The sequence below is a fragment of the Mustela nivalis genome, assembly GCF_964662115.1.
Source record: "Mustela nivalis genome assembly, chromosome: 12".
In the NCBI taxonomy this organism is placed as follows: domain Eukaryota; kingdom Metazoa; phylum Chordata; class Mammalia; order Carnivora; family Mustelidae; genus Mustela; species Mustela nivalis.
In genome coordinates this window covers 12925574-12953431 of record NC_139031.1, presented here as the reverse complement: position 1 = coordinate 12953431, position 27858 = coordinate 12925574, and the positions used below count along the sequence as shown (strand labels likewise).

The 27858-nt window shown below is 48.1% G+C and overlaps 1 protein-coding gene and 2 long non-coding RNA genes across 5 annotated transcripts; 1 reads left to right on the top strand and 2 right to left on the bottom strand.

The window, feature by feature from the left end:
* Positions 1-2486: 2486 nt before the first annotated feature.
* Positions 2487-5138, bottom strand: LOC309845686. Its single transcript, XR_014301420.1, has 2 exons — positions 4890-5138; positions 2487-2983 (listed from the first exon to the last, which is right to left on the bottom strand). It is a non-coding gene; the product is annotated as an uncharacterized lncRNA (long non-coding RNA).
* Positions 3570-18676, top strand: RAB19 (RAB19, member RAS oncogene family). Of its 3 annotated transcripts, none has more exons than XM_082693958.1 (5): positions 3570-3942; positions 4777-4918; positions 7215-7436; positions 10248-10431; positions 17596-18676. In XM_082693958.1, the coding sequence occupies exons 3-5, from the start codon at positions 7236-7238 to the stop codon at positions 17862-17864; spliced, it is 654 nt and encodes a 217-aa protein (XP_082550084.1). In that variant the 5' UTR covers positions 3570-3942; positions 4777-4918; positions 7215-7235; the 3' UTR covers positions 17865-18676. The 3 variants fall into 3 exon arrangements, with proteins under 3 accessions (XP_082550084.1, XP_082550086.1, XP_082550085.1); XM_082693960.1 differs by having other exon boundaries at positions 3858-3942; positions 4777-4929; XM_082693959.1 differs by lacking the exon at positions 3570-3942 and having other exon boundaries at positions 4619-4929.
* Positions 17890-19758, bottom strand: LOC309845690. The gene is made up of 3 exons (XR_014301426.1): positions 19568-19758; positions 19119-19261; positions 17890-18648 (listed from the first exon to the last, which is right to left on the bottom strand). It is a non-coding gene; the product is annotated as an uncharacterized lncRNA (long non-coding RNA).
* Between the last annotated feature and the right edge of the window lie 8100 nt (positions 19759-27858).

The window sequence follows — 27858 nt, the reverse complement described above, 5'->3', positions numbered from 1 at the left end:
CCTGGGCTCTCTTTCAATGCTTGGGGAAGTACAACTTTAAAAAAAAAAAAAAAAAAAAATCTCCCAACCCAGGAAACCTCTCCATAAAGAGAGCAGAGAAAGAAAATGGGTTTACTACTGGGTAAGCATTAAACCAGAAATGTAACACTCGTGGCGAACAATGAACAAACAGATTGCAAAAAGACAAAGGAATCTCCCGTATATACAGCCAAGCAGATATTCCCTTACATGTGTGTTCTCAGGATAAACAATCACCAGTCCCCAAACAAGACGACTTGACAGGACATTTTGTTACATATAGTTGGTCCCAGCTTTATCGTGGTAACTGGGGAGACTGCTTAGGTTGGCTTATCCAAAGGAGAAACAAAGCTCTTGTATCTTTAGGATAAGAGATAGTGTTACAAATTGGAGGAAGGCACCCAGGGAAGTTAGGCTTTTAGCCACCCTGGGAACTGGCAGACTGGAGCACTCCTGGGATGTTTATTTCAAAATATGGCTCCCGGGTCCTGGAAAGGCTCCTGATTGTAGACTGACAAAAGATTATTTAGCCATTATGAAGCTATTCGTCTATTTGAAAGGGATCAATAAAGAAATTGTTAAAGAAAAAAAAAGCAGGATGGAGGTGGGAGTTCTTCCTTAGTTTTTCTCTTCCCTTCATTCTAAGGGAAAATCAAACCTCTTATTTTCACTTTGTTTGCCTTTACACAATGCAATTGTAGTTCTGTTTCCAGCCGTTGGAGAGTGTGACTGGGAAAATGTGACGTCAGGTTGAGCAAAACCAAACCAGCCAGTTCACTTTTTTTTTTAAATATTTTATTTATTTATTTGACAGACAGAGATCACAAGTAGGCAGAGAGGCAGGCAGAGAGAGAGGAAGGGAAGCAGGCTCCATGCTGAGCAGAGAGCCCGATGTGGGGCTCGATCCCAGGACCCTGGTTTCATAACCTGAGCCAAAGGCAGAGGCTTTAACCCATTGAGCCACCCAGGCACCCCAGCCAGTTCACTTTTATTTAAAAAAATACAATGTGGAGGAGTCCCTGGATGGCTCAGTTGGTGAAGTGTACAACTCTTGATCTTGGGGCAGTGAGTTCGAGCCCCATATTGGGTGTAGAGATTACTTAACAAAATCCACATATACGTGTTGGAATATTACTCAGCCTTTAAAAGGAATGAAATTCTGACACATGCTACACCATAAATGAACTTGAAAGCATTATGCTAAATGAAATAAACCAATCACAAAAGGACAAATATTGTACGATTCCATTTACATGAAGTAGCTAGAGTAATCAAATTCATAGGGAGAGAAAGTCAGATCATGGTTACAAGAAGCTGAGGGGGAAGAGAAATGGGAGTTATTGTCTAATGAGTCGAGTTTCATGGTGACGTAAGAGTCCTGGAGCTGGGTAGCAATGATGGTTGCACAACGCTGTGAATATATTTAATGTCGTTGAACAGAACACTTATAAATGGCTAAAATGGGGGCACCTGGGTGGGTTAAGTCGGTTAAGCATCTGACTCTTGATTCTGGCTCAGCTGGTGATCTCAGGGTCGTGAGACTGAGCCCAGTGTCCATCACTCAGCACAGAGTCTGCTTATGATTCTCTCCCTCTGGTATTAGGCTTAGCGAAATAAGTCAATCGGAGAAAGACAACTATCATATGATCTCCCTGATATGAGGAAGTGGAGATGTAACATGGGGCATTTGGGGGGTAGGAAAAGAATAAATGAAACAAGATGGGATCGGGAGGGAGACAAACCATAAGAGACTCTTAATCTCACAAAACAAAGGGTTGCTGGGGGTTGAGGGGTAGGGAGAGGGTGGTAGAGTTATGGACATTGAGGAAGGTATGTGCTATGGTGAGTGCTGTGAAGTGTGTAAACCCAGTGATTCACAGACCTGTACTCCTGGGGCTAATAATACATTATATGTTAATTTTAAAAATTTTAAAATTTGTTAAAAAATATTCTCTCCCTCTCTCTCTGCCCCTCCCCACACCAGCTCGAACTCTCTCTCAAAAAAAAAAAAAAATGGCTAAAATGGTAACGTGTACCTATTGTGAAACATCTGTTTGCATGTACAGATGTGTATGTATATGTATGTGTGTGCAGAGAGGGTGTGAATAAAATAAGTATAGGGCGCCGGGTTTGCTCAGTTGGTTAAGTGTCTGCCTTCAGCTCAGATCATGATCCCAGGGTCCTGGGGGACACATTACTCAGTGGGGAATCTGTTCCTCCCTCTCCCTGTGTCTCTTCCCCGGCTCATGCTCTCCCTCTCTCTCTCTCTCTCACTCTCTCTCTCAAGTAAATAAATAATATCTTTTTAAAAAATAAAATAAAATAAGTATACAACTTATGTCACTACCACGCAGGTCAGGAAGCCCACACCATGCTCTCTGCACTCAACGTCATGTTGGTGGAGAGGGTCTGGTGGAGGAGGTCAGAATCTCTCTCTCAATCTCCATAACCAGACAGACATTTTACTGTTTTATTTTTTAAGGTTTTATTTATTTATTTATTCGTGAGAAAGAGAGAAGGAGAACATGGCAGGGGGTCGAGGGAGAGCAGGGAGCCTGCAGAGCTTGATCCTAGACCCCTGAGATCATGACCTGAGCCAAAGGCAGAGGCTTCATGGACTGAACGACCCAGGTGCCCTAGACATTTTACTATTTGATTTCTACTTCTAGATGATCTCCAAGTACTGGGGCCGAGTCAGCTGACTTTTATTTTTCCTTCTCCAGTAACCATTACCAGAAGAAGAAACCATTTTGACACCCAGCCTCGCTGACATGAGCGTCCAGTGGGTTTTATTTCCTGCCTCCCGCCCATACAGGGCAGTGGATCTTGACCTGTCCATCTTTTTCCACTGGTGGACCTCTGCCTGTGGCTCTCCAAGTAATGACAGGCAGTGATGACCTTGGCAGGGCCTTTGTTTTCGTGCTGTACCTGCCAGCACTGGGTTTATGACTCCAGAGAGAGGTTCCTGAAAAGTGATGTGTAAATGGAATATGAGGTAAGATAAATTATAACTTACAGGTTTTCTGAAGGAATCATTGGAAGAAATGCTCTTGGAAAACTCTCAGGGCTTCACGATGTTTTTAGACTCAACCCACAGTAAGAGATACATTTTACATCACGTGGGACATCCATGCCTGGACACGCCTGACCCAAACAGTGTACAAAACACCACTTAGCCCCACTGCTGGAGATACCTTCTGAAATTTTGTCCTATTTTACTCTGTAAAAATGCTGGTTGCGGGCCACCTGGCTGGCTCAGTAGGCAGAGAATACTGACTTTCAGGCTCAGGGTCATGAGTTAAGGACCCATGCTGGGCATGGAGCCTTTAAATATATTTTTTTATTTTAAACGATGTCATTTATTTATTTGAGAGAGAGAGTGAGAGAGCATGAAAGGGGAGAAGGTCAGAGGGAGAAGCAGACTCCCCATGAAGCTGGGAGCCCAATTCGGGACTTGATCCCGGGACTCCGGGATCATGACCTGAGCCAAAGGCAGTCGCTCAACCAACCGAGCCACGCAGGCGCCCCAGCATGGAGTCTTTAAAAAAAAAAAAAAATGCTGGTTGCCACCCACAAAAATGGATTTTATGACTCATTAACAGGTCTCAGCCCACAGTTTGAAAACACAATACCAGTTTAAATATTTTATCAACCCGATGTTTCCGTTTTGCACAGGAGAGCTGAACTGCCCACACCTCACATTCCACAACATAGAGAAAATGCAGTCCGTAAGATATGACAAGCAGTCCCTCTTCCAGATTCTGTGGAGGAAAAACTTAAGGAAAACTCGCCTCAACTGTAGGTTTCTACAGCCAGTAGGAGACTGATAAACTCCAGGTTTTCTCAGACCTGGAAATTAACTTTCCATCTGCCGTAGATTTTTTGAGAAAGGAAAACAAATGTTTTTCAGCTCTTTCTTCCCATGTAAGTTCAGAGTTTTGTTTTGTTCCCTTTTTTAAATCTCCTCTTTGGGTCGCCTCCTTTCTCTCCATGGCTCTCCAGAAAGAGTCAAGTCCACAAAAGAGTCAAGACCTAGAGCTGTCGGGTGCCGCCTGGGTGGCTCAGTGGGTTAAGCATCTGCCTCCTGCTGGGGCCATGATCCTGGGGTCCTGGGATCCAACTCCGTGCTCAGCAGGGAGCCTGCTTCTTCCTCACTCTCTGCCTGCCACTTCCCCTGCTCCTGCTCTCTCTCTGTCAAATGAATAAATAAAATATTTTTATTTCTTATTTTTATTTATTTATTTATTTATTTTTTGGACACAGAGATCACAAGCAGGCAGAGAGGCAGGCAGAGGGAGAGGGAGACGCAGGCTCCCCGCTGGGCAGAAAGCCGGATATGGGACTCGATCCCAAGACCCTGAGACCATGACCTGAGCTGAAGGCAGAGGCTTAACCCACTGAGTCACCCAAGCACCTTAAATAAAATATTTTTTTAAAAAAAGACCTAGAGCTGTATTCTCCTTGGCCTTGCCCCCCTCAACTTGCCGCCCCACCCCCATCCCAGCCAAACGAGGGACCCCAGGAAAAACCGGGGGCAAGGTTTGCAAAAGAGGAGGTGAGTAGAAGGAAGGAACGGGGCGGCTGAATAGTTAAGGGTCCTTTTCGTCCGGCTTTGCGAGGAGACGCAGGCTGGGAGGGCAAGCTGCGTGCGCGGGGCGCGCTGGCCACAGCCCCTTACCTTGCACTTGTACCCGAGGGCAGCTCGGCGCCCGGCTCAGGGGCGGTGGGAGGACTCGAGCTTTCCTTTCACTTTCTCAGGTCGCCAAACCCGACACCTGGGGACTGAACCAGACCTCCCACCACGCCCGCCCGGCAGGAGGAAGGCAGGCGCGCAGGGCCGGGAAAGAAAACGAGAATCAAGTCAACATTACCTGCCGGCGGAGGTGAGCGAGCCAGCCAGGTAAGCGACAGGTGAGCCAGGAAGGTGGAGGCTGCAGAATGCGGGACGGAGGGCATCGGGTGGGTGCGCACTGCTCGTTTGTGCTTGCAGGGGGCACCGGCTAAGGTGAAGAGGGCTTTTGGCAAAGTCCCCCTCCCCCCCAACCCTGGAGGACTTGCTGGGGGAAGGGGGCAGTAAGGTCCCCGCTCAAGTTACAGTGATATGACACCGGAAGTGGAATGGCCTTCCTTATTTGAAAAGCCAGAAGGGGAAAAAAAGTAGTTTCATTGTGTCTTTATCTGCCAGGTCATTTGCCATAGGTGGTTTCAGAGGCGCCCAAGACAGGTGCTGGGAGCCTTCCTGGTCCGTTTAAAGTGCACGGTTTTCACTACAGATTGTGGGTCTGTGTGCTTTTTTAATTTGTGTGATGATGGAGACTTGTCCTCTTCAGAGAAAACCGAAAAATAAAACTGGAAGAAATGGAGAAAGGGGTCGTAAGGCAGGAGCAACGGGAAGCACGTCAAATTTAATCAGTGAATGGGAGAAGCTTTCATGTATTTTTATGAAACACTGGCTGAGGCGACCCAACATGCCAGCATGAAGGGCAGTTGAAAGGCCTGGGGATATTTGCCTTGAGGGAACTGTGTGTGCCGCCTCGGATTTCTGCTGGGCTGTCATGTGAAACAGGAATCTGCCAAGTCCTGGCACAGCCTGAGGGGATACAGATGGAAACCCCAGGGAGATGGAGTTCACCCCCATGTAAGCTAGAGCGGGACATGCCACACGGATTTTTGCAGGAGGTAGGGAGTTCCCGGTCATCGAACATCCCAAGTGTAGGTAGATATGGAAGCAGAAATGCTGAGGGGAATGAAGTTTCGGGTGAGTCAGTGTGCTGGTCAGTGCTCCCCAAACTGGGATGGTCATCGGAATCCCCCGGGGAGTGTATGCCTGCGGGGGCGGTGGGGGTGTCTTTAAATATATTCGGCAGATCTCAGATGGGCTCTAGCCATAGATCTAATTATCTCCTCCCAACAGTTGTGACATAATCAGTTAGTTTGGAAAACACTGTCATCAGGAACTTTAAAGTTCTTTCCCAACCTATAGTAAAATATGCCATAAACACTTGAAAACCATAGTTTTCATTTTGAGGGTTTTTTTTTTAAAGGTTTATTTAGTTATTTATTTATTAGAGATTTTATTTATTTATTTGACAGAGAGAGATCACAAGCAGGCAGAGAGAGAGGAGGAAGCAGGTTCCCTGCCGAGCAGAGAGCCCGAGATCATCACCCGAGCCAAAGGCAGAGGCTTAACCCACTGAGTCACCCAGGCGCCCCTAAAATTTATTTATTTTTAAGTTATTTCTCTACCAATGTGGGGCTTGAACTCATGACCCTGAGGTCAAGAGTCACGAGCTTTACCGACTGAGCCAGCCAGATCCTTTCCTGGTCAAGAAAACCAAAAGAAAAAGGCCACATCATTATTCCCCAAACTGACTTCTGTCACGTCTTGCTGGTCCTTGCTGCTGGGTTTTCCTCCCCGCCAGAAGGATGTAGGATGACAGCGAGACGTGTCCACCAGCTGATGAACGGCAGCTAGAACCCTCCTGTAGGCATCTCCTCTGCCTTCCGCTGCGCTCAGGGCGCTTGACAGAGCCTGGGGCACTTCCTTGCCTCAGTGACAAAGATTTCAGTCAGTGCTGTCCTCTGATAGTGTCGCTTGTGTGCTAGGCCCAAAAGAGAATGGCAGTTAAACCTCTTCAGATTTTTTTATTTTTAAAAGATTTCATTTCTTTGAGAGAGAGAGGTGAGGGGCAGAGCAAGAAGCAGATTCCCTGCTGAGCAGGGAGCCCGGTCACAGGACTCTGCAATCTTGACCTGAGCTAAAGGCAGTCACTTAAATCGATTGAGCCACATAAGCACCCCAAACCTCTTCATTTTAAAGTAATGCCAACCCACGTAAGCCAGGTGTGGGCGTGTGGGGACAGCTCCTCTGTACCTGACCAGGAATTAATATCCTTCTCCCACAAGACTGTGAGTGCTGGGGCACCTGGATGGTTCGGTGGGTTGGGCCTCTGCCTTCGGCTCAGGTCATGATCTCAGGGTCCTGGAATTGAGTCACACATCCATCGGGCTCTCAGCTCAGCCAGAAGCCTGCTTCCCTCTCTCTCTGTCAAATAAATAAATAAATAAATGTTTTTTAAAAAATGTGAGTTCAATGAATGAATAACCTCCCTTTCTCTTGTTCTGTCTTACATCCCGAGTGTCTAGAACAGTGCCTAGCTCACTAGAGAGATGATGGATTCCTTCTTTTCTTCCAGGTGCATTCTAGGGCAGGAGCCATGCAGTTCTCTAGTTCCTCCAGGGGAGCAGATGAGAATTTTGACTATTTGTTCAAGATCATCCTCATTGGGGATTCCAATGTGGGGAAGACGTGTGTGGTGCAGCATTTCAAATCTGGGGTCTACACAGAGACACAGCAGAACACGATTGGGGTGGACTTCACTGTGCGCTCCCTTGAGATCGATGGCAAGAAAGTGAAGGTGAGAAAGGCTTGGGGTTGGCTCCTCCTCTCTTAGCCAGAGTTCTCTTTTTTTTTCTTTTTCTTTTTTTTTTTTTTTTAGAATTTTATTTGTTTGAGAGAGAGAGAGCAAGCGAGCACGAGTAGGGGTAGGGACAAGGGAGAAGCAGTCTCCTTGCTGAGCAAGGAGTCGATGTGGGGCTCAGTCCCAGGACACGGGATCTTGACCTGAGCCGAAAGGAAATGCCCAAACAACTGAGCCACCAAGGCACCCCTTAGCCAGAGTTCTTAACACCAAAACATGTGCCTAAGGAATAAAAGATTTAAATATAAAACATGAAATCATAAGAACACCAGAAAAAAGATCATTGAAATATTTATCATTGTAGGGTGGGGGAATCAGCCTTTTTTTCTTAAGATTTTATTTATTTATATGAGGGAGAGAGACAGATTGAGAGAACGAGTGGGAAGAGGGGCAGTGGGAGAAGCAGACTTCCCGTGAAGCAAAGAACCCAAAACAGACTCGATCCCAGAATCCTGAGATTATGACCTGAGCCAAAGGCAGACGCTTAACTGACTGAGCCACCTAGGAGCTTAGCAGCCTTAATTTTTTTTATATATATATTTTTATTTTTAAATGCGTTTAAGTATTTATTTGAAAGAGAAAGGGAACACAAGCAGGGGCAGTGGGAACGGGACAAGCAGACTCCCTGCTAAGCACAGAGCCCATCGCAGGGCTAATCCCAAGACCCTGAGATCAGGACCCAAGCCAAAATCAGAAGCTTAACTGACTGAGCCATGCAGGTGCCCTGGGAAATGAGGCTTTTAAGAACAGAACCCAGAAGCCATAAAGGAAAAGATTGCTCAATCATAACTACTTAAAGGCCAAATTTATACATCTCTATATAATGATATAAAGATCAAATTCTACATCCACAAAAATACCATAAACAAAGTCAAAGGATGAATGACGAACTGGAAAGAAGTTCCAGGCTAATTTCTTTAATGTGAAAGGAGCCCCAGTAAGTATCTAGGGAAAAGACTAACAACCAAATACAAAAAGTAGGCAATCCATTCATTGGACACAATTGTTATTTCATAAATTTGGTAGAACCAGCTTAGAAATGTATGTCTAGATAGAAAGGTGCCCAGCCTCACTCATAATTTGAAAAGTGCAAATTTGGGGTGCCTGGGTGGCTCAGTGGGTTAAAGCCTCTGCGTTTGACTCAGGTCATGATCCCAGAGTCCTGGATCAAGCCCCGCATCAGGCTCTCTGCTCAGCAGGGAGCCTGCTTCCTCCTCTCTCTCTGCCTGCTTCTCTGTCTACTTGTGATCTCTGTCAAATAAATAAAATCTTTACCAAAAAAAAAAAAAGGGAAGAAAGAAAAGTGCGAATCTGAATAACAGAGACTATCTTTTACCCATTTGATTAGAAAAGATCAGAAAGTGTTTGTGAAAGTGTAAAGCACGGTCATGCTTGGAATCTTAATTAAATAAAAATAACAGTATTAAAACATTTTGGAGACAAGAAAATTTTATTAGATGATACCAAGGAATATTTTTTTTAAAAGATTTTATTTCTTTATTTGACAGAGAGAGATCACAAGCAGACAGAGAGGCAGGCAGAGAGAGAGGAAGGGAAGCAGGCCCCCTGCTGAGCAGAGAGCCCGATGCGGGACTCGATCCCAGGACCCTGAGATCATGACCTGAGCTGAAGGTAGTGGCTTAACCCACTGAGCCACCCAGGTGCCCGATACCAAGGAATATTAAGTAATACCAAGGAATTCTTGGAAAGCTGATTAGCTATGATTATGGCATCGTGCTTATATAAGAAAATGCCCACTTTTGAGACAAATGAAATGACATGAAGCCTGGGATTCGCTTTAAAATAACACCTCAAAGAAATCAACGGAAAGGGCTGGATAAAGCAAGAATGTGAAATCTTGTCTGGATAATGTCTATGTGATGGTTGTTTGTTTTATTCTCTCTAGTTTGGGGTATGTTTGCATCTTTAAAAAATTCATTTTACGGAGGTGCCTGACCGGCTCAATCAGTAGAGCGTGCGAGTCTTGATCTCAGGGTCACGAGTACATGCCCCATATTGGGTGCCAAGCTGACTTAATGAAATAATTCATTAATTAATGAGTACAATAGTGTGAGAGAGTGAACAAAAGGTACCTTTGGACATGGTGGGAGGCTGTGCTGTGCCGGTGGGTGTCCCTGTGTGGGATGGTCGTTGAGAAGGTATTCTGAGGACACTCCTAAGCAGACACAACTGAGCGATCCTTTAAAATCAGACGGGTCAGCCAGTGCTCTCATCTTGGGTGGGATCAACGAGCAGGTTCAAAAGGTAAACAAAATCTTGGGGCGCCTGGGTGACTCAGTGGGTTAAGCCTCTGCCTTTGGCTCAGGTCCTGATCTCAGGGTCCTGGGATGGAGCCCCACATCGGGATCTCTGCTCGGCAGGGAGCCTGCTTTCCCCTCTCTCTCTCTGCCTGCCTCTCTGCCTACTTGTGACCTCTGTCAAATAAATAAGTAAAATCTTAAAAAATAAAAAAAAGGTAAGCAAAAGGTCAACACCAGACCTGAGACATTGACTCCACCTCTCCGACTGAAGTGTCCCTTGGGTGGTGGGTCCCAAACCTGAAAGCACATCCCAGATCACCCTGAGAAGCAAAGGTTAACACGGATCCCTGCGCCCCACTCCTGACCTACTGAGTGTCTGTCTCCAAGTGAGACTCAGGAAGCTGCCTTTTGTAGACAACTCAGGTGAGCAAGGTGCCGTCAGACACAGGAACTCCTGATGTGGACCCCCCTCTCCTGCCCCTTCCAGATGCAGGTGTGGGACACGGCGGGCCAGGAGCGTTTCCGGACCATCACTCAGAGCTATTACCGCAGTGCCCACGCCGCCGTCATCGCCTACGACCTCACCCGACGGTCCACCTTCGAGTCTGTGCCTCACTGGATCCACGAGATAGAAAAATACGGAGCGGCGAACTTGGTCATCATGCTGATTGGTACGGCATTTTCCAAGCATTTCGATATCCTTCCCTGGCCCCCTCTGCAGATGCTCAGCTTTCTGGGTGTTTCTGATGGCAAGGGAACGTGGAATCATACAAAAGTGCTAGTGGTGGACGGGCCTCAGAAAGTGGTTGGCCCCCAAACTCCCATCAGATTCACTTGAGAATGTGGAGGGTGGGGTGTCAACTTGTTAATAATACAGATTCCCACCTAAGGCCCTGCCCTAGAATGTCTGGTCCCGGAGGCCCGGGATGGGGCCCAGGCTTCTCGATGAAGGCATCACACCCCAACTGATTTGATGCAAATGCCTGTGGACCACAGAGGAAATACCCTGTAGGCTGAGGTCCACGGTAACAGATGACTCCAAATCCCCAAGGGGGCTGTCCGGAGGCATGGGACCGTACCCATGAATGACTCCTCACACCTGCTAGGATCCTAAGCAACTTTTGATGACCAACCCCCCTCAAAAAGGACAGCAACTTGAACCGCGCAAAGGAAACGGTCGGCTTCAGGAGAGAGGCCCTACTATACATTCGGAAGGCGGTAACATTTCCAAATGCAAAGTCTGTAGTTCCAATTCTGCGATCGGAGCTGCCTTTTCCTCCCTCCTATGAACACAACTGCTAACCAATGGCTGCTTCATTTTAGCAAGACGGTTTGGGCCCCTGCTACCTACTCAAAGTGTGGTTTGAGGGCCAGCAGTGATCAGCGGCAGTTTGTAAAAAAAAAAAATGCGGTGATCTCAGGCCATATCCCAGACCTCCTGAAGCAGAATCTTCATCTTAAGAGGATCCTAAGGAGATTTGTAGGCAAATGGAAGTTTGCGCAGCACCAGGTCTAGCTGTGAGATTGAGGAGGAGCTAAGTAAACACACCATGGTTTAATGGCTGATTCATCCTCTGACAAGCAGGTCCTAGCTCTGTGGCCAGTCTCTGAGCCTCAGTTCCTGGTCTGTAAAATGGGACTAATACTCAATGGGTTGTGGTAAAAAATGTAATGAGATACTGTATATGCATTGCTTAGCAATGCCTGGCACCAAGTAAGTGTTTAATATAAACCGTAGGATGTGTTCTAGGAAGTTTGTTTGAGGAACTGTCTCTTCTATGTTCCAAATAATTCAGGGCTTATGGTGAGGGTGCAACTTCCTAGGCCCTAGGAAAAGCCAGCATTGAGGCCCGGTCAGAACAGGAGCCACAGTCGAGCCAGCCGCCTTCGCCCACCCCCTCCCCCGCCCCGACAGGCAGGATCTATGCATCCCCCCTCTCAGGGCTGGGCTCTGGGAACCAGCCTCCTTGTTCTGTACTGTGCACCTGCTTCCTCTCCCTCAGAGCTGCTTTTCACGCCTTACTCGTGGAGTCTCTCAAAGCATCACCTCCCCACCTGCTCCTGCCACAAGCCCCCTCATTCTCTATCTATTCACTCACGAGCAAATCCCACTGTCCTGTTCGTTCCTTCTTCTCATGGCAAAGGATGACCCAAGGCTGCTGGCCACCCCGAGGACGGGCGAGTCTGGGCGAGGTGCCTACCTGAGACTAAGAGCCGGGTGCCGGCGGTGAGGGCGGTCACAGGATGCAAAGTCTGGGCACGGGTAGGAGGTCACTGGCACGTGTTCTGAGCACATCGGGCCCATTCCTTATTACTGCCATGATTGCAGAAAGGGTGTTTTGATTCGTAGTTTGGCCTCTCATATGCAGACTTGAAGGGAATGCTGCTTTGAAGCTCACACCACTCCTCCTAACTTGAGAAACAGTCATTCCAGAGCCTAGAGCACGCTCCCTCCTTCCCGCTACCTCAGATCAAAAGCCCCCGATTCCACAGTCTGCTGCCAAAGTGGATGCCCCTCCCTTCCTGTACACTCCTGTTCTCAGAGTGGGGTTCCCACATGGCAGAAACCAGGCAGGAGAGACCAGTGAGGCCTCCCCGCAGAAGACACCTGGTCTCTTTGGGAGGACTGAGATCCCGCTCTCTCCTGTAGCTTCTCACCGAAGGCCCCCTTTAGGACCAGAAACTTTTGTAATTTGACTTTTGATATAAATGCTTCTATAAGCAGAGTCCAGAGTTTGAGGAGTAAGCACTGACCCCAAAATAGCCATACATGTCTTCCCCAGCAACCACTTCTGGGGAGCACGGAGGAGGATGTTTGTGCAGGTGTCCCGCATCCTTCAGGACTGCAGCTCCCTGACGGGTGGGGCCCCACCTGAGGTCCAGGGCTGGTGCTAGGGAGCTGCTGGTGACAGGGGACTCGAACTGCTTACCCGACTCCGGCTACGATTCTGAGCCCTCTGAGTCGCTGCATTTACCTGGATTTCAGTCAGACCGATTGGGGTTCAATCCCCACCTTTGCCCTTCCCCTCTGAACTTGGGCTCATTACTCTAATTTCTATTTCCTCATCTATGAAACTGATGCCTGCTTCAGGTGCACTGTTGGGTTGAATGGATATATGGGAAGCACTTGCACAATGCTAACACCTCAGTAAGGGGAAGCTGTTATTTCCAGATCGAAGAGGCGGGTCTGCTGTGCCAGCCAGAGGGGCTAAGTAAGAGGCCCCGTGGCTGGAGAGCAGAGCCGATGGGGAAGGCCACCCATGACCTCAGGGGCTGAAAGAAACCCCACCAGAGGTAGTAGCTCCCTGAGAAGGGACACTCAAGGGTGGAAAATGTGCATCTCATTGAAGGGAATGAAGATGTTCCTTTTTTTTTTTTTTAAAGATTTTATTTGAGATCACAAGTAGGCAGAGAGGCAGGCAGGAGAGAGATGAGGAAGCAGGCTCCCTGCCAAACAGAGAGCCCAATGCAGGGCTCGATCCCAAGACCTTGGGATCATGACCTGAGCTGAAGGCAGAGGCTTTAACCTACTGCACCACTCAAGCGCCCCGAATGAAGCCATTCTAATCACACTTGAAGTTACCCCAGGAAGATGGACTGAATCTCTTTTCCACTAAATGCGTGTACTCCCCACAATGAAGCAGTTCTTCCTCGGGGCCTGGAAGTTGGGCAAGGAAAAGCTGCATGCCCCAGGGCCCCTTCCCTTCTGAGCTGTCTTTCTCCACCATGCTGGGCCTCCCTTGCAGTCTCTCCCCAGAGCACCCTCAACTAATTTCTCTGCTGCAGACACAGATGGGGCAGAGGAGGGGGTAACAGAGGCTAGGATGGGGGTGGCTCAGTGGGTTAAAGCCTCTGCCTTCAGCTCATGTCATGATCGCAGGGTCCTGGGATCGAGCCCCACATCCAGCTCCCTGCTCAGCGGAGTCTGCTTCTCCCTCTCCCTCTGCCCCCACCTCCCTCTCGTGCTTGCTCTCTTTCTCTTGCTGTCTCAAAATCTTTTTAAAAATGCTAAGATGTTGCAGGATTTCCAGGAATCTCACAGCTGTGGTGGCACTTATTCCCCAGTCTGTTATTCCTCGCAATCATCCGGTTCTAGGAATGCCCCCAAAGATGGCCACGATGTGTCAGCTTATGACGTGTCCAGTCCCCAGGGCTGACACAACGGCTCTTCCTGTTTTTGTCTCTGTGGCCTCCATGCCTTAATCTAGAAAAGTCAACTTGCTGTTCCCTCACAGAAGTGTCCTTGCCCCCACTGTCTTCCTTCCTGTTTCCACATTTCTCTTCACACAGGTGTCTCTCTCTTTCACAAGTTTACCACAGCCTCTCGGAGACGTTCCTACAAAGGTCAGAGATGGTTGTGCCCCGATTTGTACTCCTCCTCTCCAGCCATTTAGTGGAAGACCAGCCCCTCAGTAGTGTCCCTGTGTTTAAAATCCTTGGGACCCCCCGCTTTCCCCCTGGAGAAGGCTGGCTCTTACCTTCTCCTCATCGTCTGCTGTTTGTGACCTCCTGGCTCTTGGTACCCCCCATCAGAGGGAAAACTCAGAAGCCAACTTCCTTTACAGGTTACACAGGATGCTCTCTGACTTCCCTCAGCACCTGCTTTGTCCCCTTAGGATTTCAGGCAAACGTCCCACTTCCACTGCTGTTCTATTTCCAGGTCCCCAGCCTCTCAGAAAAGAACTCTTCATGCCTAAGATTTCAGCCCTCAGATCTGTCAGATCTCAGAAGACTGTGTTCTGTGACACCCTGAGTAGGTCTGGGCCAACACCCCGAAGTCTAATGCATCCTTATTTATTCAGTGCAGTGCAATGTGCAACCTAGTCATACAAAGCAGGTTGCATAAAAACTTAAAAATGCCAGTTTGGGGCAGATTTTACCATCAGAGGAATGACCAAATACACCTAGGGGTTTCCCAGGTTTTTGGATCTGGGAAATGTGGACAAGGGATTATACACCTGTGCTATGAACAACTGTTACCGTTCACCGGGTCCTCTGCCTGTATTTCTTCGTGGCTTGTGTCGGTTCAGAAAGTTCTTGTAGTTGATTGACTCAACTGTGTGTCTGTCCGGTCTCCCTGACAAGATGAGAACGCCTTCCTTCTGGGCAGGAACATCTCTCTGGGTGCCCCACACACAGCCCTTAGCAAGCAAGGGCTCAGCCCGCAAGTGGCGAACACACGGTTTCTTTCCGTGTCCAGGTGTCCCGGCGCATCTCCACGTGTGCCACCCCCAGCAGCGGCGAGGCCGGGCCCTGGACAGAGGGGGCTGCTGACCTGCCATGGCCATGGGGCAGGCTGGCGGGGAGCAGGTCCTAAAAAGCAGAACCAATGCACCTGAGCCCAGCACCCACAGCTCCGAGGGAGGGATGCAAGGAGCAGACCACACTTCCAGCTCGGGGACGCTCGCTCCTCTGGCATCCCCTCCCCCACCTGCCTTCCAGAGGCAGCGCTGTGCGCTGAGCTTCGGCCTCCTGGGCTGGAGACGCGCGTGCAGCTAGCTGTGTTGAAGATCCGTGCCTGCCTGAGTCCGTCTCCAGTGGCTGCTGGGGCACAGAACCATAAACCGAGCAGCTCAAAATTGTGGGAAGGTGTTCTTGCTCAATTCCGGAGGCCAGAAATCTAAACCCGCTATCAGTGGGCCAAAACCAAGGCATCCACAGGGCCACACCACACCGCTCCAGGGGCTCTGGGGACTCCGGGGGAGAATTTGTTCTTGGCCTCTTTCAGCTTCTGGCGGCTGCCACGGATCTCTGCTGTGGCCACAACACCCAGTGTGTACGTCCCTCTCCACCTCCCCTCCTGTGCCTGTGAAGTCCTCCCCCAGCCCACGCAGCAGGTTACATGGGGCTGTATTGGAGCCCAGGCAGCTAACCCAGGACCCTCTCCCCATCTTCAGATTTTTTAAGATTTTATTTATTTATTTGACAGACAGAGATCACAAGTAGGCAGAGAGGCAGGCAGAGAGAGAGAAGGAAGCAGGCTCCCCACTGAGCAGAGAGCCTGATGCGGGGCTCGATCCCTGCATCCCGAGATCATGACCTGAGCTGAAGGCAGTGGCTTTAACCCACTGAGGCACGCAGGTGCCCCCCATCTCCAGATTCCTAACATCTGCAAAGACCTTTCTTCCAAATAAAGTAGTATTTAGTCTCCAGGGATTAGAACCTGGTTATCTCTGTGACTCAAGTGTTCAGTCGAGCTCCATAGGTAGGTGGTGTCTCAGACTGAACACTTGTAGAGAGGTTCCCTCAGCCCTGAGCCGACGCTGCCTGACAGAGGGATGGAGTCAGGTATTCTTTTGAATTATTTTATTTAGGGGCGCCTGGGTGGCTCAGTGAGTTAAAGCCTCTGCCTTCAGCTCAGGTCATGGTCCCAGGGTCCTGGGATTGAGCCCCCCATCAGGCTCTCTGCTCCACAGGGAGCCTGTTCCCCCGCCCCCCACTCTCTCTGCCTACTTGTGATTCCTGTCAAATAAATACATAAAATCTTAAAAAAAAAAAGAGTTGGCCGCTTAACCAACTGAGCCACCCAGGCATCCCCTAAACAGACATTTTTAATTTCAGTATCTGTCACTCCATCAATCTTTCCCCAGTGATCCAGTGCACACCTCTGCATACTGTTCACGGTATGCTAGACACCTCCCTGACCTGAAGGTCCTCCTTCAACAACCTGTGAGTCTTTAACTGTTCCTTTTTTTTTTTTTTTTTTTAAGATTTTTATTTATTACAGAGAGAGATAGTGAGAAAGGGAACACAAGCAAGGGGAGCTGGAGAGGGAGAAGCAGGCTCCCCGCTGAGCAGGGAACCTGATGCAGGGCTTGATTCCAGGACCCTGAGCTCAAGGCAGACACTTAATGGCTGAGCCACCCAGGCGCCCCCTGTAATTGTTTCAAAATGAAAAATTTTCAAGGTTTTCTTGGTGGGGACAGTTAATTATGGGAAAAAGGGTCTAAGATGCTCCTTTAAAGGAAAAAACACCAGTTGAGAAACACCAGTCTGGCCCATCTCAGTTACCATAGATTTGTAATAAATCCTGAGGTCTTGTAGAAAAAATCCTGTGGAAAACAATTTTACCTCTGGCTTACTGCCTCAGAGAAATCCAAGTCCAATGACTGGAGGTCTGTGGGGGTAAGTGGGAATTCAAGAGATGGGTCACTCTTCCTTCTGTAACCGTGTTCACAAAACCCGTCACTGAACGTTCCGGGGTGATAGGGAATGTTCTATATCCTGAGAGGAATGATGGTTACAGGGCATGTCCGTTTGTCAGCATTCACGAACTGCACACTGGCAGTCTGCATCAGACTGTATTTAAGTCACAGCTAAATCCTGTGTTCATCTCACACCTTCAATCCCGCAAATCCTAATCACAATCCCCTCTGCTAGCCCAGGGCCCATCCCACAGTGTGCAACCCTTTGTGGTTTGGGAAAGGGAGCAGAAAGAGAAACAAGATTTGAAGGAAGCAGCAAAAAGCCCAAGACACCCGCTCTGGCACTGTTTTTACCTTGTTAGACTTAGAAGGAAGGAATGACTGTCGCTCCCTAGAACGGAGGGGCTCCACGGGTCCCTCCCGATAAAACACCCCCCTCCAGCCCATTTCTCCAAGCTCCTCAAGATCTCATTTGACAGTGAATTAAGACAATGGCTCTGTTTTCATCATCAGGGGTTTCATCTTCAGTAAATCTGCCCACAATGGCTGTTCAGGGATGAATCATGCATGCCTATTACTGAACTAAACTGTTTCTATTAAAGGTTCATTAAAAAAAAAAAAACAACAAAAAAAAAACAACAACTCAGATTCAGTTCACCCATGGAACATCTGCTTCTCTCTTGCTCCCAGGGAACAAGTGTGACCTGTGGGAGAAACGGCATGTCCTGTTTGAGGATGCCTGCACCCTGGCTGAGAAGTACGGCCTTCTTGCTGTTTTAGAAACATCTGCCAAGGAGTCTAAGAACATAGACGAGGTCTTCATGCTGATGGCCAGGGAGCTGATCGCCCGCAACAGCCTGCACTTATTTGGGGAGAGCCCTGTGAACAGCCTGGCCCTGGATTCTAGGCCAATCCTTGTGGCCCAGGATCCGAGGGAAAAGACCCACTGCTCGTGCTGAAATGTGCACGAGGCCAGCCGCAGCCAGGAGACGCCACGTTGGACATGGAAAGTAGCCGGATACCCTGTCGTCGGCCACGCAGCATCTCAAACCAAAGCAGACTTGCCGCTGGTCCTTAACCCTTCCCACCCAGATGGGGACCACTGTGCCTGGGTTCACACCCCAGGCCAGACCTGCTGCCTCTGCGCAAAGCCACACCACTGTTTTCTCTTGGCTCTGCTTTGGACTTGAAGGCAGGGGTGGGTAGGAAGACAAGGTCTGCTCTTCCTTATACTTCCATTTTGTCTCCCCAACCCTTCCAACCATTTCCTACTGAATTCTGCTTCTTGCTTGAAGGTAGTGAAGAAAGAATAAAGGAGGGATATCAAAAGAGGGGAGAGATGTTTAGAACATTCCAGAGCGGTTTTAAATAGCTGGGGTGCAGAGGAGGGTGTGTGTAGGGGGAGCCTGACGTGGAAAATCAGAATGCTGTTCAACTTTTGCTTCCTCAAGTTCACACCTCAGGTCTTTAGTTTGAGGAGCAAAGCCTTGACATCAAGACCATCAATATTGTCTAGCCGAAGGGTCAGGAGCCATGAGATGGAGACCGAACTGATCTCACTCTACCCTAGTGGGGCTGATGTGCCCACCCTCCTAGAATGTGGGAGATGCGGACAATTTCCTTCTACAGTACCTGTTAGACAAAAACTCACTTCTGAATTGAAATCCAGTTGAGTCCTAGATGAATGTCAAGCCAATACTGGCCTCACTGAGTGCCCCCCTCCTTGCGGGCTATGTATAGAACCTGTGAATAAACAACATTGTTTTTCAAAGTTCCCTGGTGGTTGCTGCTGGGGCCCACAGGGCTAGAGCAGCCACAACCAATATCCGTGGGGTGGGGACGCACCCCAGAGCACCACCCAGACCCTGGGACCAGCACAAACAGCCACTAACCATGGGCAGCTCCTGAGTACTTGAAATGTGGTTCGTTCGAATTTGAGCTGAGCTCTAATTGTAAAATACACACCAGAATTTGAACACTTAGTGCACATACACAAGAAGAGTAAAGTATCTTACAATCATTTTATATTGATTGTATGTTGAAATGGTATTTTACATATCCTAGGTTACATGAACATAGTAACGTTTCACCTTTTTTTTCCCACTTTTTAAAATGTGGCTACTAGAAAAACTTAAATCACGCATGTGGTTCACACCATGTATGTTATCAGGCAATACAATGAAGCAATGCTCCTCGAAGTGGAGCTCACCAACCGGACGTGTGAGACTGGCCAGGCCATGCTCGGTGCCAATTCTTGAGCTCCGTGATTGGACAGAATCAAGATCTTTTTCAGAAATCCACATTCACCCAAGCTTGCCGGCCAGGTCTTCCCCACACTGAAATGTTCAAATTGTTCCTGTGTAGAGATGGGGAAGGCAGCACAGTTAGGAGGAAGATCATAGAGAATTAATCACACTTTATTTTGTTTTCCTTAAGATTTTACTTAATTGTTTGAGAGAGAGAACATGAGCGAGGTGGTGGTCAGAGAGAGAAGCAGACTCCCTGTGGAGCTGGGAGCCCAATGTGGGACTCGATCCCAGGACTCCGGGATCACGACCTGAGCTGAAGGCAGTCGCCCAACCAACAGAGCCACCCAGGTGCCCCAATTAATCATGTTTTAATTCGTTTCACTCTATTTCACTCCGTATTTGTTGGAACTCACCTTTAGGAAGCATGAGGGAAATCGAGCTCCAGGCCAGAGAGAACACATGCATCGGAGATCGACCACTTTCATCTTCCTGTTATTGTTCTAGAGGAAGGGGGAGGCACAGCAGCCTCTCACGGGCAGATCAGGAATGTATCCCTACGGAGCCTCTGCAGGACATTCCGAGGAGGCGAGCAGCAGATAATTGTTACGGAAGTAAGGAAAACTGAGTCGGTGTGAAGAAGGGGCTGAGAATGATAGGAGAGTTAACTGCTTCTGTGCACGTCAATCCCAATGCTCTCAAGACATCCCCGACTTCGCGGGTTACGCCCTCTGGGGATGAGCTGGAATTAAACAATTCCTTCCAGCAGGGTACACGTGTGAGAACACGGCCCCCTGAACACCATCATACTGTAACTCACCAACCCGGGCTTCTGCTGAAATTACAGGACTTCCACAGAAACCCTCATGGAAAGGGACTTAAAGGGTATCCAGCGTGGAATGATGGGGTCACTGAGTGCAGGGGCACAACTCCTGGGGTTCCGGGCAGCGTCGTAACCCAGTGAAGCCAGCTTGGCAGGTTCTCCTTTAGAGGGCGTGGCACCCAGGAAGGCTGTGTGTTGCTGAATTCTGGTTATTTTTTTTCACATCCCCAAAATTGTGTAGTTGGTGATGAGTTATGTGAAATTAAATTCTAGAAGGGACACTTTGGAAAGATAGTAAGATGGCAAAGGCCTCAATATTTTGTCTGCCAATGTCAAGTACGTTTCCATGTGTGAGGCAATCTTTCAGTTAATATTTCATTATTCAGAGACAAGTTCTGAACCTCTCTCCCCTTCTGTTACTGGAAAGGTCCATTCGTAGTCATGGGAATAGGACTGCAACGGTATTAGTAATGGCAAACACATAGAGCAATTACTATGTGCCCAGTGCCATACCAAACACTTCATACCAACTCAGTAAATCCTGGCTACCATCTGTTGAAGTGGGTACTATTCATAATTCCTATTTTTAAATGATGATATAAAATACTGAGGGATTAAGGTCACACAGCTCTAAGTGGCAGAACCAGGATTCTAAACCATCTGGTTCCAGGGCCCACTCTCGGCAGCAAGGCTCTACCTCCCCAGCAGATAATGACCAGTATCAGACTTGAGTTCCGTCCTATTAACCCCTCATTGTTAATACACAAACACAGAGAAATAATGCTAAACTACACTACACTCTCAAACATACTTTTCAAAATCCTTCGAAGTCATGCAGCTCTCTCTAGAAGCAGCTGGAGGGAGGGAGGAGGCCGTGTGGGAGAGGCCAGGGGCCAAGTGGCCGATGGGGCCACAGGCTGATTACGGAGGAGCCGTGCCTGAGTGATGCCTGGCCCAGCCAGAGTCCACTTCCCTCTTGAAAAGGGATGATGTGGAAAGTCCACTTAGCTCCTATGCAAGGCTATCTGGGGGACCCAAGGCCAAGTAGGCAGAGTTCTACCCTAGTACAAGGGTTAGATGGGGAGGATGGAGGCAAGCAACTTATCAGTGGTCCCTGGAGGTCGCTTACAAACCTCCAGGGAATGAAGAGGTTCTGGGGATTCACATCGAAGGTAGTAGTAGTGCCTGCTTCACCTTTCCATTTTCCAAAATACCAGTGTTGGGACACCTGAGTGGCTCAGTGTGGTTAAGCCTCTGCCTTTAGCTCAGGTCATGATCGCAGGGTCCTGGGATCGAGCCCTACATCGGGTTCTCTCTGCTCAGCAGGAAGCCTGCTTCCCCTTCTCTCTCTGCCTGCCTCTCTGCCTACTTGTGATCTGTTAGATAAATAAATAAAATCGTAAAAAAAAACAAAAAATACCAGTGTCTGCTCAAGAGCCTGTGATCAATTATTGAGCAAACATGCAGATGTTCCCAAAATTCACTTAGTTGGCCTACGGGAACATCAGAATCCTGATAGATGTTAAGGTGGTTTTGACAACATAGCTTCTTCTGTGTTCATTCTTAAACACATTGCTTCATCTATACCCAAAAACAATTGCCAAAGACTGGAGGCACCAGGAATTGGAGGTCAAGTACAAGTTAATAAGGAGCACAAGTAGTGGGTGATAATCCTGCTGCACTTAGTTGCATTTACTTAGCATTATTACTTAATTCTACTTATCTTTTTTTTTTTTTTTTTTAAGGTATTGATTGTAGGTTCTGCACCCAGTGAGGAGCCCAATTCAGGGCTCAAACACATGACCCCCGAGACCGAGACCAAGAGTCACACTCCACCAACTGAGCCAGCCAGGTGCCCCTGAAATTACGTACTCTTATATGGTGTAGCAGGACATCCCTAGAATTTAACAGACCCTAAAACAACAACAAAAAAGTGATGATTATATCCAACTAGTGTTTTCATTTACTGGGAATAAAATTATCCACACACTCTGTCAATTCTCAGAAACGCTTGCAAACAGCTATCTGAAACCTTCTCATCTAATTTAGAAGCAAAATTCCAATTACAAAAATAAAATTTGTAAGATCAGTAAAACACAACCCATTTTCTATTTCATTACTTGGGAGAGGGAGGGAGGGAGGGAGGCAGAGTACCAGCAGGCGAGAGGAAGGGAAGAGACAGGCCAAGGCAGAGAGAGCAGCAGACTCCCCCTGAGCAGCGAGCCCTATACAACCTATACAAGGCTTGATCTCTGGACCCTGGGACCATGACCTGAGAAGGCAGACACGTCAGACACGTTATCAGCTGAGGAACCCAGCATGTGCCACTTCGGAAAAGGTTGTTGTTCCTCAAGATGTTCAAACATAAAATTATCAACACCCAGCAATTTTTGGGATGCCTAGGTGGCTCAGTGGGTTAATGCCTCTGCCTTCAGCTCAGGTCATGAACCCAGGGTCTTGGGATCAAGCCCCGCATCGGGCTCTCTGCTGGGCCTGCTTCCTCCTCTCTCTCTGCCTGTTTCTCTGCCTCCTTGTCATCGCTGTCAAATAAATAAATAAAATCTTTAAAAACAAAAAAACAGCAATTTTGCTTTGAGGTATATATACCAAAGAAATGAGAATGTGTCCACACAACTTGTATATGCTTAGTGTTCCCGGCAGCATTCAGAGCCAGGAATGGGAACCCAAGTATCTAGGCATTGACAACTCCTAGACAAAATGGTCCAGCCACACAGTGGAACTCCTCTGTCCTAAAGAGGAGTAGAATTACGGATACACGCTGTTAATAAACCTCAAAAACATTATGGGAAGTCAAAGATGCCAGTCACGAAAGGCCACATACCATGATTCTGTGTGAAGCGGCCAATTGGCCAGAGACAGCAAGCCCCTCTCAGGTGCGAACGCCAAAGGCCAGTGCTTGCTGGGGGTCATGGCAAGGGAGGGTTGGAAGAGACTAGTGGGAATCGGGTTTCTGTTGGGAAAGATGAAAATGGTCTGCAACTAGACTGTGTTGAGGACTGCTCAATGTCGTATTGGAACAAACACTAAACTGCACTGTAACCCATTCTTTAAAAAAAAAAAAAACAAAAGGAAATAATGGCATGAGAAATGGATGAAGATAAAGGCTTTTCTCAAAGGCGGTCTGTAGGGGTGATGGGCGGCCATGAACAGCACTACCAGGATAGTGGCAGGGGTGGATGGGGAATGCGATGTCAGCACAGGCATGGACAGCCCCCAGCAGCCTGTACAGGTGCCCAAGACGATCAAGGACTGCCATGGAGAGCAAAGAGGAAGCGGTCCTAGAAGCGGGAGTCTACAAGATGTGGCAACTCACCTATCAAGATGAGCCAGAGGAATAACCAGTTATGGGTATGTCAGAATAGCCTAGGGGCGCTCAGTCGGTTACAGGATCCTACTCTATCTCAGCTCAGGTCCTGATCTCAAGGACAGAAGGTAGTTCCCACTGGAAAAAAAAAGGATCAGTTAGAATGTAAATCTTAGGAAGGAGACATCTACTATCTGTTCTTTCTTATATACACCGAGTCACTGAAAGTAGTTGGAGGCTCAAAATTTCATTAAATTAAGATTAGAAAGTATAGTGTCTTTAACTGGACTTGGACCCTTCCTGCTGAAAGACTATTGGAACAGCAGGAGAGAGATGTGTCGCCAGGATATATCCTGGTAATTGTAGTGGGGTTGCAGAGCAGAAAGTATGTTCTTGAGTACTTAGGGGGTGACAAATGGATCCACAGGGTCAGACAGATGCAGAATGAAAACTCAAGGATAATCGGTGAATTTGAAGTTTAATACACTATCACTGCAGTTTTTCTGAGGCTGAAGGTTAAAATGACACAAGGCCACACTCAGAAGAGCTTACTGCACCCGTCCCCACAAATCCAACAGTGATCAGAACAGCAGTGTGCTCAGCTTCAGTATTAGAATACTCGAAGATCGAAACTAGACTTAACAAAGGATTGGGCCTTTCAAGTTGCATGCAGGAGGGTTTACTGATTTGCTTGACTGCTGGTTATCAAACACTAGAACGAGGTATAAAAAATGCTTTCTCTGTGGATCTCAATGCATTGCTGCTCTGTTAGTTAAGTCTGCAGTTCCATATGCTTTTGGTTGGAAATTGTGAATTTAAATCAATACTCCACATTCCCATGGCCACTTAGTTTTTCCCCTATCACATGCCTGAACCTGTAAACTCACAAACATTAAATCCCAACCAGGCCTGTGCTGCCTGTTGAATCTCACACACACACACACCCTTGTGTCAACTTCTCAGGCTCCCATAGCCGTCCCAACGCTAGCAGGAAGGGACCCCCCCACTCAGGAACTACCGCGTTACAGGCTCCAGCTCTCCTGACCCTTGGTGAACTCCCTACTGTCTGAGCTCTGCTGGCTGGTTCCAACAGCAGGGTCAGGAGGTCACTATTTACTGCAATACCGAACTTCACCAATGCAGCCTTTACTGGGTTACCGATACTTGAGGGGCCACCAGACGCCAAGAACGGATCTAAGAACTGCTGTCTGCTCTGCCTGTGCCTGCCTCAGGGCTTCCACACAGCTCTTCCTTCTGAAGGATGCCTTTCTCCCCACCTGCACCGCACCCCATCTCTGCTGTCAGCGCTTTCTCTGGCCAGAGGGGAGCCAGGCCTCTTATCAAAACCTCTCATTTTAGGGGAACCTGGGGAACTTGGCCTGTTAAGTTTAATTTCAGCTCAGGTCATGATCTCAAGGCCTTCTGCAGCTCTGCTCAGTGGGAGGCCTGCTTGACATCCCCCCCCCCTTTCTGCTCACACGTTATCTTTCGAAAGCTCATTTTCATCTACACCTTTATAATACTCAAAATTAATCATAAACCACTAAAACACAGTATTTACTCAAAAAATTGAGATCCGCAGTAAGAAAATCACATGAATATGCTAAGTTCATGAAAAAACAAGTGTTCATGCCAGGATACATTGGGAAAATGAGAACCAAACCCCAACCTCAAAAATCTCCCACATCTCAATGTATCATTTGGGATAGAGAGACTCTCTCCGGAGACTTAGGGATCCAGGTAACATTTCCATGACAGCAAGAGGGACTGGACTGGAGGCCTGGAGCAGGTGCCCGGGGGGACTTCCATGGCACCGGATGAACTGCAAAGGAGTCTGGGATCTGGAGGGACCACAAGGACCACTTTGCAGAGCTCTGTGCTCACGCCCCCCAGGGCAGGCCCAGTAGCTGGCAAGTGCTCTGTAGAATGTTATTCAGTAACAGAGTCGAACACCAAAGGCAAGGGCCATGGGAGAGTGATGAGGCTGTGTCTGCCCTAAGTAAAAGCCAGCCTTCTGTAAGCATGCCATCTGGAAGGAGTCTTCACATCCTTTTTTTCAAATCCAGTTTTACATTATAGATTATGTTCACTGTTGGCCAAGACAGGACTGTCTAAGCATTCTGGATGGAAGTCTACATTTGAGGGGGAAGCAGCTTTTGATTAAAAGGAAATTAGCACATCAACTGGACCCCAAAATTAACCAGTTTATTAGGTACTCCATGGTGAATTTGTGTCTATGCGCAGCTGAGGTGGTCTAATGGAGACCTGGTTCGTTTTGGGAAGGATCTTCAGTATTTTATATTTAGTATCAGCAATGGGCGTTTTTTTTTCCTTTTAAATTTTGGAGAAGTGAGAGCAGGAAAGAGGAGGTTCAGAGTAGCCTATAGTGGGACTCCGGGATCATGACCTAAGGCAGACACACCAACAGAGCCACCCCAGCGCCCCTCCTCCTGTCATTTAATACAAAGCAGCAAGCACTGCCTTGCTCAAGTTACTTCAGAGGCCCAGTTTTGTACCAAAGAGGCCTGCATGGGGTGGCCAGGATTAAGGCCCATGTTCAGCGGGGAGCTGGCGGCTTCTCTGCCTCCACTCACGTGCACTCTCAAAAATGCCTACAGAAACTGCTTCCGGTGTTTGAAGGACATTTAGAACTTACCTTCCGTCTCTACCCTACTTATAAGAATTTTCTCTTAAACTCATCTCTAAGCACCATGTGGGGCTTGAACCCAAGACCCTGGACCTTCAGATGCATGCTCTACTGATTGAGCCAGCACCAATTTAAATAAATGCTTGACATTTTTTTCTCAAGATTTGTCAGAGAAGCAGGTGGAGAGACACGGAGAAACCAGTTTCCCACAGACACCCCGATGCGGGTTCGACCCCAGAACCCTGGGATCATGATCTGAGCAGAAAGCAGAGGCTTAACCCACTGAGCCAGCCAGGTGCTCCAATGCTTGCCCTTTTGGAAACTACTGGTCTCCTGGGGCACCCGGGTGGCCTGTGTCAGCTAAGCGGCTGCCTTCAGCTCAGGTCATGCCAGGGTCCTCCTGCATCTAGCTCCTTGCTCAGGTGGAAGCCTACTTCTCTGGTCCCTCTGAGAAAAAAAAAAAATTTTTTTTTAACTTTTGTCAGAAAAACCGAGCACCAAGTAGGCAAAGGGAGAAGCATGCAGGCCCTCAGCGGAGCAGGAACCCTGACACAGGTCCCAATCCCAGAACTCATGACCTGAGCAGCTGATTAACCAACTGAGCCACCAGGTGCCCTGACAGAATCCTTAAAAAACTTACCCAACAATCTTCTTCAGTAATACTATCAATGGGTAAGGCAAGAAACCAAGTACAGTTCCTGCATTTTCCCTACTAGTGTCTACCTAACAATACCTGTTTTTTTTTTAAGGTTTATTTGCCAGAGAGTGTGAGTAAGCACAAGGAGGCAGAGCAACAGGCAGAGGGAGGGAGCAGCCACCTCCCCAGGGAGCCGGAAGCCCGATGCGGGTCTCAATCCCAGAACTCTGGGACCACGACCTAAGCCGAAAGGCAGACGCTCAATCACTAAGCCACCCAGGCGCCCTTTTCTTTTTTTTTTAAAGATTTTTTATTTATTCATTTATCTGAGAGAAAGAGAGATCATAAGCAGGCAGAGAGAGAGGAGGAGAGCAGGCTCTCCACTGAGCAGAGAGCCCGATGCGGGACTTGATCCCAAGACCCTGAGATCATGACCTGAGCCAAAGGCAGAGGCTTAACCCACTGAGCCACCCAGGCGCCCCCAGGCGCCCTTTTCATACCAATTTTAAAACACCAAGTCTATGTTGGTTCAGCAAGACAATTTAGTCGGTCAACAGTTTTTACTTGATTACCTTAAGTACGATGCCTAAAATTCCGAACCTAACCGAGTACTTTGAAGAGAAGTACCCCACTTGGTTTCCTTGTATGATGGGTTTCCACCTGTGTGCCCTGACAGCAAAGACCTTCACCCACACCCTGCACCTGCTCCACCTCAAGTCTTAGCTAGTATTTGCTTCTCATTTCCCCCAGATTCTTTTTAAGGAACGAACCTGTGCATGTTCATATGAGCTAAGGACAGAAACTGATAGCACTTGTGTGTGGTGGCAGAAAGAGGTTTGGGCAAAGGAGCGCAGGGTTTTGGGGCCAACAAGCAGTGAGAATGCACTTGCTCCAGCCAGGAACAGGGCAGCCACACACATTACAACTGGCAGATAAAGAAACGTCCACTACCTTTTCCAAGAGGCAAAGGGAGCATCTCCCGACACAAACCTCCGTTTACTGCAGAAGCTAACACCTCCCCAGACCATTCTTCCCAGCCAGACACACACACACCAGCACAGCTATCCATGGGAGCCAGCATGCTTTCTGGACACCAACATGTAGTGCCTTTCATCAAGTCTCTCTTCCCCACTCGGAGCTCCAACATCCACACTTTCCCTGGCCTCGGAGGTTCTCCATCGATTCTGGGAGTTCATGTGATCCCCACCACAACCTGGTCACTAGCAGCTGCAGACAGACTGAACACTACAGAGAAAGCAGTGGGTATGTGCACTC